The sequence below is a fragment of the Euleptes europaea genome, chromosome 3, assembly GCF_029931775.1.
Source record: "Euleptes europaea isolate rEulEur1 chromosome 3, rEulEur1.hap1, whole genome shotgun sequence".
Taxonomy (NCBI): domain Eukaryota; kingdom Metazoa; phylum Chordata; class Lepidosauria; order Squamata; family Sphaerodactylidae; genus Euleptes; species Euleptes europaea.
The window spans coordinates 100,273,077-100,290,908 of NC_079314.1; the positions used below are offsets into that span (position 1 = coordinate 100,273,077).

General features: G+C 46.2%; 1 protein-coding gene across 1 annotated transcript in view; it reads right to left on the reverse strand.

Moving 5' to 3' along the window:
* The window catches only part of DENND2A (DENN domain containing 2A), a 49,671-nt gene that overhangs the window by 24,623 nt on the left and 7,216 nt on the right, over positions 1 to 17,832 (reverse strand). The window contains exons 3-10 of the mRNA XM_056846580.1: positions 17,676 to 17,803; positions 14,828 to 14,949; positions 11,668 to 11,865; positions 9,876 to 9,969; positions 8,517 to 8,567; positions 6,656 to 6,843; positions 5,628 to 5,741; positions 2,222 to 2,287 (exon numbers count right to left, since the gene is read on the reverse strand). Of these exons, the coding sequence (XP_056702558.1) occupies positions 2,222 to 2,287; positions 5,628 to 5,741; positions 6,656 to 6,843; positions 8,517 to 8,567; positions 9,876 to 9,969; positions 11,668 to 11,865; positions 14,828 to 14,949; positions 17,676 to 17,803 (961 nt within the window). The remainder of the gene's footprint in view (positions 1 to 2,221; positions 2,288 to 5,627; positions 5,742 to 6,655; positions 6,844 to 8,516; positions 8,568 to 9,875; positions 9,970 to 11,667; positions 11,866 to 14,827; positions 14,950 to 17,675; positions 17,804 to 17,832) is intronic.

Below are 17,832 nucleotides of genomic sequence, written 5' to 3' on the forward strand. Positions count from 1 at the left end.
CACACAAACATATATTAATTAACCAGAAGCCACGGGAAGACTGCATTCAACACAAGGTGCCACATTCTTTATCTTGATAAACATGGCAACTAGCTTCTAGTCCGCCTTGCAAAAGCCTGGATACATGGCTATAGTATGCTTCCAGAGACACTTAAAGCATAGAATCATAGAGTTGGAAGGGACCACCAGGATCATCTAGTCCAACCCCCTGCACAATGCAGTAAATTCACGACGACCTCCCCCACACACACCCTCAGTGACCCCTACTCCATGCCCAGAAGATGGCCAAGATGCCCTCCCTCTCATGATCTGCTTTGAAGCAGGATTCCAATTCTCTAAAAAACTTATTAAGAGACCCATTGAAGAGAGTATTGTGTGCAGTTCGCACCTGGAGTATTGTGTGCAGTTCTGGAGGCCTCATTTCAAAAAGGATGTAGGCAGAATCGAGCGGGTGCAAAGGAGAGTGACGAGGAAGATCAGGGGCCTGGAGACCAAGCCCTATGAGGAAAGGCTGAGGGAATTGGAAATGTTCAGTCTGGAGAAGAGGAGGCTGAGGGGGGGGCATGATTGCTCTCCTTAAGTATTGGAAGGGCTGTCACTTAGAGGAGGTCAGGGAGCTGTTCCTGTTGGCAGCAGAGGATAGGACTCGAAATAATGGGCTTAAATTGTGGAAGGAAAAGTACCGGCAGAATATTAGGGGGGAAATTTCAAGGTAAGAGTTGTTCAACAGTGGAGTCAGCTACCTAGGGAGGTGGTGAGCTCCCCCTCACTGACAGTCTTTAAGCAGGGGCTGGACAAGCATTTGTCAGGGATGCTCTAGGCTGATCCTGCACTGAGCAGGGGGTTGGACTAGATGGCCTGTGTGGCCCCTTCCAACTCTATGATTTTATGATTTGAAGTATTCAGAACGTGCAACATCAAGAGGAAAGTGGCTGTGTGGATTTGGTTACCAACATGGAATCGCAGCTTTACATTCTGTAATAAATATCTGTAATGCTATGATTTAGCTGTGGGATAAATGTAGGCAGCAACTTGCTGCAGAAATTTCCTCCCCCCTTAACATCATAATATATACAGAGCCGTTTCACAAGCAGCAAAGGTGAACCACTGAGAGCCAGTGTGGAACAGCTGTTGTAGGATCTGATTAGGACCTGGGAAACCCAAATTCAACAACCCGCTCTGCCATGAAGCTGGCTGGGTGACCTTCAGCCACTCACTTTCCTTCTCAGGAATCTTCACTACCCCAAGCTCCTTGGAGAAAGGGCAGGATTAAAAAAATGTATCGATGGAAAGATTTGATTGGAATATAACATGCCCCGGCTGAATGGTTCGACAGTGGAAGCAGAATGGGTTCAAACAGGTGCTGGTTTTGTTCCTCTTCCCCAAGATCTCCAAAGAAATGGTTTATACAAGTGGAAAGAAACCATTAACATTTCCTTTCCACTGAGAAATTCTGAAAACACTGTTTCATTTTCTTAGATCGGGCTGTCATCTAATATATATATAGTATCCTGAACGCAAGTCGGGTGAAGTTGAATCTATTGCACATGTCTTTTTCAGGTGCTCTTTCTAACAGGAAGTCTGATACAAGCTAATTTCCCCTCTCCTTAATCTAATAAAGGATAGCTCTGAGGAAGGGAGACTGAGGAGTCTCCTATGGGAAGGATCAGACCAGAGGGTGAAGCAAGTAGCTAAATTCTGTGCCGCAGTATATAAGATCCGTCAGACAAAGCTGGATCTTGGTAATTTAACTTAAATTTAATTCGAGATCTGTTTAAATTGTATAAACTGTCTATAAATCATATATCCTATAGTTTTAGTTATTGTATATTCTTCAATTCTGTAACTGATATGAATGTTTTTAATGGTATTTGCCGTATTAATAAATGAAGTGCAGACACATTTACAGATTTTCCATCAAAAAGAAGATTGGATAAGGAGACTTTGACTAACAATGCTAATGAACAAAATATATGTTTTTATAAAAGACTCAAAATAGTCACTTGTTAACTTCTGGAGCAATACTGTCCTGACAGTTTATAAAAAACAGCATCAGGCTATAAGAGACAGCAAAACAAGCAACGTTGGCTGTTGTACGTGTCATACTGCATGAGATTTGTTCATTTTAATCCTGCTACATCAGTGAGAACTCATGACAAAAAAGGGGCTTCCCACTTGCTGACATTTGTGCTGCTTTTAGGAGAAAACCATCAATAGTTACCAGTAGCCTTCTGCAGTACCCGAATCTTCTGCTGCCGTCTTCACTAGTCAGGACAAAAGAGTAAGTCTCACTGAAACAAAGAATTAAATAAGAGATAAAATACAAGAGAGGGGGGAAAAAACAACCCGACGCACACCCACAGCAAGGCTTTGATCTTCTCAGAGCTAAGCCAGATGTGATTTTCCCACGCTTACACTTAGGGCAAAACTAGATGCTTCCTTCTTTAAAGAGGTGGTTCCGGGTTTCCTGTGCCCAACGCAGGATCTCCACAGCCACACAGCAGCTGCAGGGAATGGCTATGAAAAGTACAGCAGAGCTCAGAATGCTGCCATGAATCCTACCTCTCCCCCAGCTGTTTTCCATGCCATAACAGTGCTGGGGGGGGGGGAGGGTATTTCTCTGTTTTTCCTGCCCTATGTGAAGCATTATGTGAACAAGCCACAGTAAAACCAGAGAAATAACTCCCCCAGTGCTGTTTTGGCATGGAAAATGGTGTGTGTGGGGGATCAGGAGCCCTTCCTCCCACTGAGGTGGCATTCCGAACCCAAACGGGCTTTACTTTATTTTTTTTTTAATATCCATTCCCTGCAGCTGCTGGGTGGGTACGGGGAATCCAAGTTGCAGGGAACCCGAACCCAACTCTTTCAAGAAAGCAGCTTCCCTTTACTATCATCATCAGCCTTCCCTTGCCGCCTTCTTCAGGCACCTGATCAGCAGAGGACAAGCCGAGGCAGAGAGCAATGCCCCCTTCCCCAGTTCCTCCCTACTGAACCTCAACCTGCTTCCAGGCCTTTGCTTTCACTTGCCTCTTCCTTCCTTCAGCAGACACAGCTGACCTCCCAGAGCAGTGCAGAGCAGGCATCAGTGACGAAGGACAGCTGAGTGGGCAGGAAGGCAGCAGGAGGTCGGACGAGAACCAAAGGGGTTGAAATTAAATCAAAACAGTTTCCATCTTGTCATTAGGATGAATTTTCTAACAGTTAGAGCAGTTCCTCAGTGGAAAAGGCTTCCTCAGGAGGTGGTAAGCCCTCCTTCCCTGGAGGTTTTTAAGCAGAGGCTAGATGGCCATCTGTCAGCAATGCTGATTCTACGACTTTAAGCAGATGATGAGAGGGAGGGCATCTTGGCCATTTTTGGGGCATGGAGCAGGGGTCACTGGGGGTGAGGGGGAAGGTAGTTGTGAATTTCCTGCATTGTGCAAGGGGTTGGACTAGATGACCCTGGTGGTCCCTTCAAACTCTATGATTCCATGATATAAATTTTGTGGTGGTGGAGGAGGAGGAGAGGGAGAAGAGGAGTTGCTTTACCTTTTTTCTCTACCTTTTAAGGAGAATCAAGCCAGCTTACAATCTCCTTCCCTTCCTCTTCCCACACCATTTTGAGGTAGGTGGGGCTGAGAGAGCTCTGACAGAACTGTGACTAGCCCAAGGGCACCCAGCTGGCTTCACAAGAAAGGAGTGGGGAAACCAACCTGGTTCACCAGATTAGAGTCCGCCGCTCATGTGGAGGAGCAGGGAATCAAACCCGGTTCTCCAGATTAGAGCCCGCCGCTCTTAACCAAGACACCATGCTGGCATTCTCTGGCAATGGGCAGTGCCATCACCAGTGCTTCTGGCTACCAAAAACAAGAGCAAATAAGAAGGGGGACAACAGATAAGGGGTGCTATTGTCTGCCTGGGCTTGGCAGGTAACACAGAGAAGAAGGGCCTAACCAACCATTCAGTGGTGAAAGATGGAATGGGCTAGCCTGGCAGCCTGGCACTATGCTTCCTATAACATGGGCGAGCACATAAGTGTGGCCTGATGCCAAAGATTCAATTCGTGGGCTGTTCCACTCCATTGAAGAGGGCAGGGAAAAGGCCTTTTTCTTGAATCTTGTCCAGGTTTATCAGTACTCAACGGGCTGTGGCTCAGTGGTAGAGAATCTGCACGGCCTGCAGAAGGTCCCAGGTTCAATCCCCGGCATCTCCAGTTAAAGGGACTGGGCAGGTAGGGGATGTGAAAGACCTCTACCTGAGACCCTGGAGAGCTGCTGCCGGTCTGAGTAGACAATGCTGACTTTGATGGACTAAGGGTCTGATTCAGTATAAGGCAGCTTCATGTGTTCAACCATACATGTACTGTGTACATGTGGAAAACATCTCACCTGGCTCGGCCCCCTCACATCCATACCTGAAGAATCAGTCATACAGAAATCCTGGGCTGTTCTGCTTCAGACAGAAGGAATTGCAAGGACAAGGAGAGCAAAATTCTGTGCATCTATGTAAAACCGCAAGCCATGTGGTTTTTTTCATATGTTAGGACTGTATTTGGACGGTGTGAAGAGGGCTGCAGAGGAAATCTTTGTCTGGGAGCCTGTGCTAACTCACAGAAGCTGGGGGGGGGCGGCGGCTGGGTCATTAACTGCCACTGAGGTGGCCAAAGAGAGGGCAGAAATCAGCCGGACTTGCCTCCGTTGTTCCTGGGTCCACCTCCACTGAGCATCTTCTCCCTCAAGGAACGTTTGCATTAAACATTGGTTATTGGTTTTGCTTGCTTTGGAGGAGGAGTTGGTTAAAGATGCCAACTTTCTCTACCACTTAAGGAAGAACCAAACCGGCTTACAATCACCTTCCCGTTCCTCCAAAACAGGCACCCTGTGAGGCAGGTGGGGCTGAGAGAGCGTGACTAGCCCAAGGTCACTCAGCTGGCTTCATATGTAGAAGAGGGGGAACAAATCCAGTTTACCAGATTAGCCTCCGCTGCTCACGTGGAGGAGTGGGGAATCAAACCTGGTTCTCCAGATCAGACTTCACCGCTCCAAACCACCGCTCTTAACCACTACACCATGCTGGCTGTCTGATTATTCCTGTGATTCCCACTGAAAGCTAAACTGTGAAGTAGAGTTACCAACTTCCAGGTGGGCCCTGGAGTTCTCCCAGAATTACAACCCATTTCCAGACTACAGAGATCAGCTCCCCTGCAGAAAACGGCAGCCTTTATGGTATTGCAGCTACCCTGAGCTCCCTCTGTTCCCCAAACATTGCCCTTCCCAGGCACTGCCCCTAAATCTCTGGGAATTTGCAAAGCTGGAATTGGCAACCCTACTGCAAAGTTTGATACATATAAAAGTTCGAGTACTCGCTTAATAAAACAAAAATTTGCACTACTATCATACTGGGAGAAGGGGCCAGACCAAATGATCTCCAACTATGCCTTTCCAATGAGATTCCCAAAGGCTAAACTACGGTTTGAGACAGAAAGCATGGATTTTTGGCCTGCTCAGGCCAGAAAACAGTTTTGATCTTGTTTCCTTGTCCTTCTGGGAAGAAACCTCTTCACCAGTGGGTTTATCTTGAATGACTTACTCGTCTCCTATTTTCCGTGGAGGTGTACCACAAGAGGAAAAGGAAGACCTTGCTGTAACTTGCCTGGTAAATTGGCAGACGGGAGCCCAGTCTTTTGCATCAGGGAAGCAGAACTGAGGAATGGCTTTCAACTGGTCCTCTGCCTCCCTCATGAATTTGAAGGAACGTTCAAGCTGGAGCAAAGGAAAAAAGGGGGAATGTTTCTGATTAGCGGGTGGGGGTGTGTGAAACGGCGTCAAGTATTTTTTCTCCATGATAAAACGAAGAGGTGATGACAGAGACCGAGCTTCTGCCTGGAACAGATTAACAAGAGCTTCTTTGTCTCGCCCACCTGACCTTCGCATTTTCTATTCTGAACCACATTCCCCCACTTCCCCACTTCAGTTTCCATCCAAACTTAAGCATTCCTTCGTCTAGTTGATTTCAGCACGTATCAAGATCTTTGGAACTGAACCTGATACTAGCTAGTGCACTATCAGGGATGACACATTTTCACAGAAATCTTAAGAAGAAGAAGAGTTGGTTTTTATATGCTGACTTTCTCTACATTTTTAGGAGAATCAAGCTAGTTTACAATCTCCTTCCCTTCCCCTCCCCACAACAGACACCCTGTGAGGTAGGTGGGGCTGAGAGAGCTCTAAGAACTGTGACTAGCCCAAGGTCACCCAGCAGGCTTCATGTATAGGAGCAGGGAATCAAATCCAGTTCACTAGATTAGTGTCCGCCGCTCGTGCGGAGGAGTGGGCAATCAAACCCAGTTTTCCAGATTAGACTCCACTTCTCTTATCCACTACACCACGCCGGCCTAGAATATAACTAGGTTGCCTGGTTGCTCAAAAACACTGCCATATGTGGAAGTGAAAGTAACTTAACCTTTTTACTGGTATGGTCTCCCTTGGGGGGGCGGGCTTGAATCAGAGGCTAGGAAGTACCACTTCGGCCGCTTTCTTACTGGTAGTACCAGCCTCCTTTCACCCCTGAAACAAGATGACTCCTTCTCCATTGAAAAAAAACCCTACGTTTTGTCTGTCCAGCATGCAACTCAAAAGGGTAGAAGCCCACGATAATATTCAAAGTCATCCCCCACCTTTAAAGGAAACTGCTGTGTGACTTCAGGGACGTACGGAGCGCAAGCCTGCTTCTTGTGCAACGACACCACCACAAAGTATTCAAAGAGCTGCCTCTCTTGGTACTCGATCAGATCCCGCTCCAAGGTTTGGTACCTGGGGGCTTGTTTCAAGCGAGACTTCACATGGACCAAGCGCTGGCTGTGAGCTGTGCGAAGACAGGGCAGGAAGGTTGGTTTTAGACCGTGGTTTTGAATACCATTCCCACAATGCACTGCAGTGCCTTTTTAAACAATGAGGTTCATCACGGTCTAAATGTTTTGCTATTCTTTCATGCCATGACCAGGACAGAAACATCTGCACGTTATGTCGTAGGAACTGCAATCCTTAATGGTAAAGGACTAAGATAAAGTGGGATATTAGCAAATGTTGTACCACGAGTTACCTTAAAGCAATGGAACACCCACAGCCCAATGAGTCAAACCACATCAGAAGCTTTTAATTAAACGGATTCAAAATTTATTTTACAAAAATTAAAGACATTTACGGAAATATGTGCTTTTGTGCTCCATCTGTGTGTATGTGCTTAGGTGCATCCCTAATTTTAAAAAACCACACTAAAAAAACGCTTACATTTTAAAATCTATAAACAGCCAGGGCTACAATTTCCACGCAAATGTGGTTTCCCCACTGTATACTAATATCCTGTTTCTATACTCAAAGGCAATGTATGAGCCACATCTTTTTACTCCAGGAGGTAAGGCAAAACAGCACACTGGGATTCGTGGGGGAGAGGGGCCCAAGACTGCAGAGGCACCATAAACACTATTAGGCCATTTATGCTTGGTAATTAGCAGCACATTCCAAGCTGAAGTACCCCGCATATTTTTTTGAGTTTTTCTCGCTGAACCATCATTCAGGAAGTGACTGCGAAGCCGGCGCATACCTTCTTCGCATTTCTTAAGAGCCCCTTTAACATGACCTTTTGTGTTTGCTCCACCCCCACCGTGAAGAATCCCCTCAAGGAAGCATACAAAATCACAGCCGCACGTTAGCTATGCAAACGGCGGTTGCTAATGGAAAGAACTAAGGAGCAGGCAAGTGAGGGGTGTGGAATTTCTCCTTTTGCGTTGGGAGCGTGAACAGGCATTTTAAAGGTCGCATTTTTAAAAAGAGCTTTGAGTGAGCATCAAAACTGACCCTGCATAAATGGCCACAACAAAATCTATTCCAGCACAAACTTTTGTTAGGGTCAGAGCTCACTTGGTCAGAATGCAGTTTGGTGTACACCTGTCAGAAAGCCAAATGTATTATTCCTTTCTCAACAGTGGCATGTCTAGGCCAGGGGCGTCAAACATAAGGCCCGCAGGCCGGATCCGGCCCCTTGAGAACTCTTATCCGGCCTGCGAACCAACTGAGGCAGCCCCCCCTTGATCTGGGCTGGTGAGTCTGCTGCAGGCAGCCACCCCCCCACCCCAGTCACAAGGTGTCAATGATCAAAGGCTTTTAAATAAAAGAAAATACAGTAAGAGTGTTAATTGTGTTAAGAATGTTGGTATTTTAAGTAAAAAATAATATCATTAATTGGCTTTGCCTCTGCCTTCTATAAAGTTTGCATTTCTGGTAGCTGGTATTAAATTTTATAGCACATGTGGCCCAGCCCGATGAAGTGACATTTATGTCGTATCTGGCCCTCGTAACAAATGAGTTTGACACCCCTGGTCTAGGCAGTCACAGAACGGACCTGGAAGTCTTGGAGGAGGTGGCCAAAGAAAAGAATTCAGTAAAAACCTGCTTGTTCAGCCCACATGGCTTTCAGAGCTCTGGACAAGAGTCAAACTGCCATACTTTTTTGTCTTTCACACATGGGTTCTCTCTCACCTTTCAGTTTCTCTTCGGTGTCACTATCCGATTCACTGTTTTCATCTGTGACTAGAAGGAAACAGAGAAACAAAAGCGATTATTAATTTTTTAGAACAAAGTCATCACCTGGATAGCAGGTAAAAACCAAGCTTTGGAGACAAGACAAGCAGACAAGAAATTTTCATTGATGTGAATCCTGGGAAAAACAGCTCCTTCTATTTGTGTATTTCCCCTTCCTGCTGCTCCACGACCACAGGAAGTAAGAAAGAATGGCTGGATGCAGCTCATAGTTCCTAAATGTGGAGCAGCAAGGATGGGATATGCACCTCATCACCTCTGTTTCAGTTCATAGAATCATACAGTTGGAAGGGACCACCAGGGTCATCTAGTCCAACCCCCTGCACAATGCAAGAAATTCACAACTACTTCCCCCACACACTTCCAGTGACCCCTACTCCATGCCCAGAAGAGGGCCAAGATGCCCTCCCTCTCATGATCTGCCTAAAGTCATGGAATCAGCATTGCTGTCAGATGGCCATCTAGCCTCTGCTTAAAAACTTCCAGGGAAGGAGAGCTCACTACCTCCCAAGGAAGCCTGTTCCGCTGAGGAACTGCTCTAACTGTTAGAAAGTTCTTCCTAATGCTTAGACAGAAACTCTTTTGATGTAATTTCAAGGTTCTGGTCAGACCTTCTGGGGCAACAGAAAACAACTCTGTGCCATCCTCTATAGGACAGCCCTTCAAGTACTTGAAGATGGTTATCATATCATCTCTCAGTCGTCTCCTTGCCAGGCTAAACATACCATGGACCTGGGGCATGAAGACAGCTGGCCAATTGTTCTAGCTTAAGCCTGCAGCCTGGTGCATTTTTTCACAGATCTAACAATCGAATCAGGACAGAGGATAAGAGTTAAGCAAGTCAAGTTGGACATTACAGTTCTCCCAGCATCTTTTAATAGCTAGAATTCAGGCACACAGGAAGCTGGGTTTAATTCTTCTGTCACTGCACAGTTTTGCCTACTGGAAATCAGCTCACCTCCCTCCACATTCCTGTCAGTCTCAGAAGATAATGATAATGGGCAAATTGGGGGATTTGAAAGATGCTGGGAGATCTATGACCTCCATCTCAGTGCAACTTGGTATCAAGCTCCATATTACAAAAAAGGTAAGGGAACTTGACACAGAGCTGCCATTTTCAGCAGTAGCCCCATGTGTAATTCTGCCCTTAGGAACTCTCTTTCAACACTGGACAGCTCTGAGGAAGGGCCGGGGATTAGTTTTATAGAGTACACTGTCCAGGTTATCAAGATCACCAAGCGCAGTTTAAGCTCCAAGAGAATCCCTATATCCAACGTGCTTAGGGCAAAGCATCTTTACCTCTTCCTGAGCTGTTCTCAGTAGACTGTGACAGCCTCTTGACTCGTTTCTTCCCTCTTCGTGCTTCATAAATGGCATTGATTTTTAACACCAGCTGCTTAACATAAAGTGGGGGTAGGGTGGGTTAGTGTTTTCCCTTTTCCCCAAGTCAGGAAAACAAAGTATTAGTTTGCCCTAATTTGTACATTTCCCTCTAATTTCTCCTTTCTCTTTTCTTCCCATTGAATGATTATCTTTCTACCTTCACAGTAAATATATTAATAAATGCAAGCCTTTCCTAAATTTCTGATTCTGTTGTGTGTGTGTTGAGTGCCATCAAGTCGCTTCTGACTCATGGTGACCCTATGAATCAATGTCCTCCAAAACACCCTATCCTTAACAGCCTTGCTCAGGTCTTGCAAACTGAAGGCAGCAGCTTCTTTTATAGAGTCAATCCATCTCATGTAGGGTCTTCCTCTTTTCCTCCTGCCTTCAACTTTTCCTAGCATGGTTGTCTTCTCCAGTGACTCTTGTCTTCTCATAATGTGACCAAAGTACGATAGCCTCAGTTTAGTCATTTTAGCTTCTAGGGTCAGTTCAGGCTTGATTTGATCTATAACCCTCTGATTTGTTTTTTGGTTTTTTAGGCAGTCCATGGTATCCGTAACACACTCCTCCAACAACATATTTCAAAGGAATTTACTTTCTTCCTATCAGCTTTCTACATTGTCCAGCTTTCACACCCATACATAGTAATAGGGAATACTATGGCATGAATTAACTTGATCTTGGTTGCCAGTGACACATCCTTACACTTAAGAATCTTTTCTAGCTCCCTCATGGCTACCCTTCCCAGTCTCAATTTCCTTCTGATTTCTTGGCTGCAGTCTCCCTTTTGGTGGATGATGGAAGCAAGGAATAGAAAGTCTTCAACAATTTCAATTTCCTCACTGTCAACCTTAAAGTTGTGTAATTCTCCAGTAATCATTACTTTTGTCTTCTTCAGCTGCAGTGCTGCTTTGGCACTTTCTCTTTTAACTTTCAGTAGTCGTTTCAAGTCTTCGCTATTTTCTTTCACATCACCTACCTGCCTAGTCCCTTTAACTGGAGATGCTGGGATTGAACCTGGGACCTTCTACATGCCAAGCAGATGTTCTACTACTGAGCCAAAGCCCCTCTATGACCAACATTGTAAATCTCATTTCCTAGCTATGGGAAGCCCTCATCATAGGCCAGTTCATATCATCAGACCCCCTTACAGGTGGGAAACCACCATCACATGGCGAAAGGTCCATGTGCCCTAAATTGCAAGCAGTGATACTTGGCAGAGTCACCCACTATCCTTCCTTCACTTTTCCCGGCTGCTGCAGAGTGGGCAGGAAAAACCACAGCGGCATCGACATACGGTTTTGGTTACGCTAACATTTCCTCATGGGACTGCAGCCAATGTGCACAGTCAGGGAGGGACTGCAGTTTGCTTCAAAAAGATTTTGGATCACACACCCCTCCCCCCGGGTACACAGATACGTGCAAGTGTTTCTCCGCAACTCTGATGACTAAAAACCCACCCTTAAAAAAAAAAATCTCGCGAAAGCTGGGATTCACCAGATGTTACAGCAGCTGGCACGTTTTACAGCGGAATCTGCTTTCTTTGCTCTGTGCGACATCAAGCAGCCATTCAGATTGGTAAACATCTCAAATATGCTAGCTTCTCAGTGCTATTAAGACTATAAAGCAGTGATACATGACTCTTGCAGCCGACTATATTCTCTCTTTCGTAACATTGCCCCCTCCCCGTCAAAATGAGAGCTACCTTAGGAATCTTCCGCCTTCTCTTGCCATTTTGAGGATCACCCAAGGAGAAGAAAGTATCATCAGGGCTGCTGGGAGTGGAGGGGGGACTGATTTTGGAAGGTGAACCCGTCCCGTCACGATTCAGTTTCCGAACGTCCAATAACTTGAAGCTACGCCGTTCAGAGTTTTGGCGAAAGAAGATGGGCTTCGAGAGCAGCTGGGAAAAGACAGAAGAGGAAAAGGGAAGCGTCAGAGTTTTTAACCACATATCCTGGGGAAACTGCATTTCTCCACAGTAAAATTAATCTCAGGCTACGCAACGCAAGAGCACAGAAGACCAGTTTGCAAGAATTCTTGGCAGATTATTGCTGGCCAAACGAAGCAGCCGCTGAAGTTTAATTTTTACAGGATGGTCTAGCAAGACAATGGGGGAGACCCCCGACTGACTTTTTGGCATGACAACAGAACTCTCCTCTGTTTGCCAAGAAGGCTCACCCCCCAACATTGCAAAAATAACTCTGCTTGCACAATCCTGATTGGGGTATGTTCTAGAAACAAACCAAAGCAACAAAACTAACCAGCAAAGCAACCACAGACCGCTGGACTAGAGAACACAGAAGCTTCTGTACCAGATCAGATCCAAGAAGCATACAGTCCAACAGGGGGCATGCCAATGGCAGCTACTAGCTGCTTAAGCAACCCTGGAGTTGTCCGAATGCCCTAACCCTGTCATTTAGTGATTGGCTCTGTTCAGTAGCAACACAGCGGCCTGGCACTTCTTCATGGCTTCCTGTGGTATAGAGGTTAGTCCTTGGGGTTTAGACGTGGGTGATCTAAGTTCAAATCCTGGCTCAGCCATGTAGCCTGCCAAGCTCACCTCCTGAAAGCTGAATGGGGTTGTCTGAGCATAAGTGAAATAAGAATGGCAAGGCGCTTCGTATGCTAGAAACTGCTACAGAAGTTCACCTTTCACGCTCAGAACCTCAAACCCAGAGTGGAAGGTCGGCACTGTCTCACATGAACACATGAAGCTGCCTTATACTGAATCAGACCCTTGGTCCATCAAAGTCAGTATTGTCTACTCAGACTGGTAGCGGCTCTCCAGGGTTTCAGGCAGAGGTCTTTCACATCACCTTCTTGCCTAGTCCCTTTAACTGGAGATGCCGGGGATTGAACCTGGGACCTTCTGCATGCCAAGCAGATGCTCTACCACTGAGCCACAGCCCCTCACCCTGGCAAGCAGCTGCGGAAGACATATTTCTTGCCAACAGTCAAATTGGCAATGCATAATGAAACTGGAGGATAAGTGGGTACTGCTAATTTGCTTTCTTTGGTTAAAAATGCAAATGCCACATTGAACACTTTTTCCGATCTTTGAACTTCTCTGTAATGAGGGTGCTGATTGGAAGAGGTTACACTGAAGCCACAAGACCACTCAACTTTTAACAAAATGTTGTCATTCAGCCTCCACTACCTCCTCCCTTGCGGAGAAAATGACCATGTGAATTCCAGTGGATTATGATCCGATAATATTTTCGGTAGAATTTCAACTTTCTCTAAGTTATTTTGCAATGATCTCAATATCCAGCACATATCTATCCACACACTCACAACAGAGACGGGGCTGCTAATTCTTCCTGGTTTTGCTCTGCCTGTTGTGCTCCCTGTCCTCATCTTACATAACCTAGGATTCCTACCTCCCAGCATGCAAATCCTATACTTAGAACATAAGCCTTTCAAACAGGGAGCACATGGGACATCTGCTCTGTGTACAGTGTTTTGCACAATGTAATGCCTAGTAAAATAATATAATAAATGTTAAATGATGATGCACCGCAGGGTGCACACCTAGCAACCTGTACTTGTTTCCCCAGTGGCTAAATCTCTGCCTTTACTCCAAGGTGCCTGGAGTACCAGTAATGGTGCTCAGCTACGTGTGACATCCAGTTCCCACAGCAGGCCAGTACCACTTCCCTTCTGTGGGCTCACAGGAAGGGGCTGCCAAGAGAAGAAATACAAGGCAGGGTTCCCCATCGGTTCAGTTGGGATGAGGAGCAGACAGTTGGCAGAGAGGTAAGCAGTCTCCACTCCTGGCTTTAGCGAGCCGCAAACTCTGGCTGCCAGCTACCATCTACAACAATCAGCTACCTTCTCCGCAGGGAGCACAGAAGGCTGGCATCGTTCCTTTTCAACCCCGATGAAGTGCCCAGGGAGCAAGAAGTTAGCTACGTACCAGTCCCTGCCAGCACTCCTTAAACTACTACAACTCAATACTGTGCAAGCCAGGACTCTTTGCCCAGGCTTCCAACATACATCCACGACTATCCCGCTTATCTCCCCTTTAAGTATTTGTAAGGGCACAGCTGTAGTTGTAATAAACTTCTGGCGATTTGAGTAGATTCAGGGCCATTGCATCTTCTTTACCAATGAATCACCTTCCAAGTTTCTGCTCTCTTGCTGATTATTCATTTTGTTGATTCATGATGACCCTTTTGCCAACGATTTCAATAACTTTAATGAATGTAGTTGTAAAATTTAAAGTGTCTTGGATCGCTGGAGAGGCAGAGCACATAGCAAATAAACGAATTTAAAAAAACCAGAAGACAACGCTACAATGCAAGCAGGGGGAAAGTTAGAAGAATGATTAGGAAACAGATTAACTAGCTGTAACCAAAGCAAAATGTGGGGGTGGGGGAAGAGGAAAAGGAGACTATAGATCTGATTCCATTAATGACGTCTTCACAAGCCCAAAGATACCCCAAATGGCTGCTGGGCTAATACTAAATAGTTCATAGCCAAAGCGACTCAGCCAAGAGATCCATGCCAATGTTTCTTACCAGCTACACAAAAGAAATCAGTTATAAGGCCTTGGTAGTGTTCTTATGTGATTTCATCTGCTAGTGGAAAGGAGACAAAGTTGCATCATTCCAAGCTCATCTTAGAACCCATCAGGATTCTGCAGGCTTAGATAGTTTCCCTTAAAGCCACCAAGTTCAGCAAAGGAAATTAACTCCATTGTGGAGTTAATCCAGGACAGGAAACCACATCAGAGAGTGAACCAGCAGTTTCTTTCCCTGCCCAACATCATTTTTCTCACCACCTCTATCTCAAAGATGCCAACTAAAACATATAGCCTTGAGGCATTGGACACTCAAGTCATTCTGGTTAGACCAGGATACCTTTGTGGGTGTGCCAGGGACAGACGAGGAAGGAGATGCTGGAAAGTTCAGAACACATTTCTTCCCCAAGCATCGACTGTTTGTCTCAATATCTTCATAGGGGTTCTCCTTTGCTGGAGGATCTGGAAAAGAAAGCCAAAACGTCATTGATAAACAATACACAAAATATTGTCGAAGGCTTTCACGGTCAGAGTTCACTGGTTCTTGTAGGTTATCCGGGCTGTGTAACCGTGGTCTTGGTATTTTCTTTCCTGACGTTTCGCCAGCAGCTGTGGCAGGCATCTTCAGAGAAGTAACACTCAGAGAAGTGTTACTTCTCTGAAGATGCCTGCCACAGCTGCTGGCAAAACGTCAGGAAAGAAAATACCAAGACCACGGTTACACAGCCCGGATAACCTACAAGAACCAATACACAAAATCATAACTCTTTTGATGTGTGTAGAACTTAGGAATTGCCATTCTGGACCACACCAAGATCCATCTAGCCTTCTCCAGGCCTCTCTTGGTAGCAGCGAGTTTTGCAGTACTGTTGAATGACACAAGCAGGCTGCCCTATAGCTTTTCTTAATTTCTATGCCAGGAAAATCTCCCTTTCCTCAGTTCTGTCTTAGGCTGTTAAATACACAGAAGCAGCCAGCTGTTTTTTTAAAGGAGGCATACTTGAACAGGGTGCCCACTGCAAAGTCCTGGCTGGGTTGCATGAGGGGGAAAGCAGCAAAATGCAGAGAAATACAGGGGGGGGGCAACGTTAAAGATGAGAAGGAAGATTATGCTAAAGACTGGGCCACGGTGGCTCCCAGGTTTGGAAAGGGTGAAGACCAATACATTAACATACTACAGCGACCATCTACACACAGTTTGGCACACGCAACCCTTTAATTTCAACTAGCTTAAGAACACCAAACACAAAGTTGAATTGTGGCCTATAGTTTCAATTCAAGGCAAACATTCACAGTTCACTTAAAGCCTATTAACCATTTGGACTACTAGGGTTGACAGGTCCCTCTTCTCTACCGGCGGGAGCTTTTTGGGGTGGAGCCTGAGGAGGGCGGGGTTTAGGGAGGGGAGGGACTTCAATGCCCTAGAGTCCAACTGCCAAAGAGGCCATTTTCTCCAGGTGAACTGATCTCTACCGGCTGGAGTTCAGTTGTAATAGCAGGAAATCTCCAGCTAGTACCTGGAGGTTGGCAACCTTATGGACTACTGAAACAACTGCTCTATGCAGAGTTCCCTCTGAAAGCATCTTGGCAGCTTCACCTGCTACGAAATGTAGCATCAAGGCTCCTGTCTTGGGTCAGAGCACCTAACTCCAGCGCTGCATCAACTGCACTGGTTACCTATTCGCTTCTTGGCTCAACTTGAAGGGCAGCTTAGTACCTTTTAAAGCCCTTCATGGCCTAAGGCCATCATACTTATCCAACTGCATCTCCCAGTATACTCCCATGCACCAGCTATGGCCTTCTCCTTATAGTGCCCTCTCTTTGGATTCTGCATGCGGCAACAGTTAGGACACAGCTGCTGCTGTGGTAGGCCCAGTCCCCTAGAATAGGATACTAGAGTAGGAGTGATGGGTGCCCTCGCTGCATTTAGGAAGGAGCATAAAACAGCTTTATTTTAGAGGGTTTGGAGTAGGTGGTTTTGTTTGGGAAGTTTTTAACATGTGAACGGTTGTTGTTTTTATCTTTGCTAATGTACTATGAGGTTGTCTCTGGTCAAAAACGCATGGCCGTTTTGTCCTGCGATTATCCCGTGAATGTAGTGAATCTCTCCAGTCAACACACATGGTCGTCTCCCGCTTGCGAGATCAACCCACCTCCTTCCGAAACTTCCCTGGGTTTTCCAATTCCTGTTTTGTCCCGATTTAAAATTAAGCGTCACAGCAGTTATGAGTGCTTTCCGGTGCGTTTCAGCGCTCAAATTGACTCCCCGCTGGGAGAAGCCACTGCCTGGACCTGGCAGCAGAACCAGCACCTTTCCGCCCCCGGACCCTGCACTCCTCTTTCTCTCTCTCCTCCTCCCCTCTCTCCGCTTCCTCCCAGCACCAGCCAGGGTTTCAGCCCATCTTCCAGCAGTCTGCAGCCCGGCAAGATGACCGCATGGAGCCTCCCCATCAGAGGTGGAGTGGCAGAAGCTCCTTCCGGCGCCAACGCCACACATTTCCAATCTCCGCCGCCTCCACCCACCGCACACTTCCAGCCGCCACCTCCACCCACCTCCACCCGTCAGAGGCAGAGCTGCAGTGGCTCCATCAGGGGCCTTCTTCATCGCCCCATGCATTCAATTTTTGGAACACGGGATTGGAAAGTGTGAGACAGAACCGGGACAAACAAATGCCAACCTAGCCATATGTTAATGGCCTCTGTGTCCTTGCAACTTATTGGTGCATCGTTTGCCACCTTGAATCTAAGGGGAGAAGGAAGAGTATAAATATTTTACATAAAAACAAAACCTTTCTCCCTCAGAGTAGGCAGATTGATATTTGGTGAACCATTTCTGGATCAGCTTCTAAGGGTGTGGTTGAGTAAACTGTTAATGTTTGCCTTGTATTAAAATTACAGCATGTGTATGTGCTGTTGTGCCTTCAATGATTCATCTGCATTTTATATAATTGGTTGAAGGAGTCAGCCAGTGTTCCGATCCTGCCATATATTCTCAGTTCTAGCTTCTGGCAAAGAGGTTATGAACGCAAAAGGAAGGAAGGGAGCAGGAAATTCACAATCAATCCAGAGCGGGATTAAAATAAACCTATCCGTCAAGGAGATCAAATAACCTCTTAACCGGTTTTGCAGATCGGAGCGCTCAACGCTCACAGTCAGCAACCATACACCACCAACTCCCTCACTCCTACCTAGAATATCTTCATAGACGTTTTCCTCCGATAAAGTGCGCGTTAGGGCCAGCTTAGTCTGAGCGTACCAATCCACCCGTCCGTTTTCAGAGGACGACTGCAACAGGTCTTCGAACTCATAAGACTTCCTGTGGCGTTGGGGGGTGGGGGGAAGAGG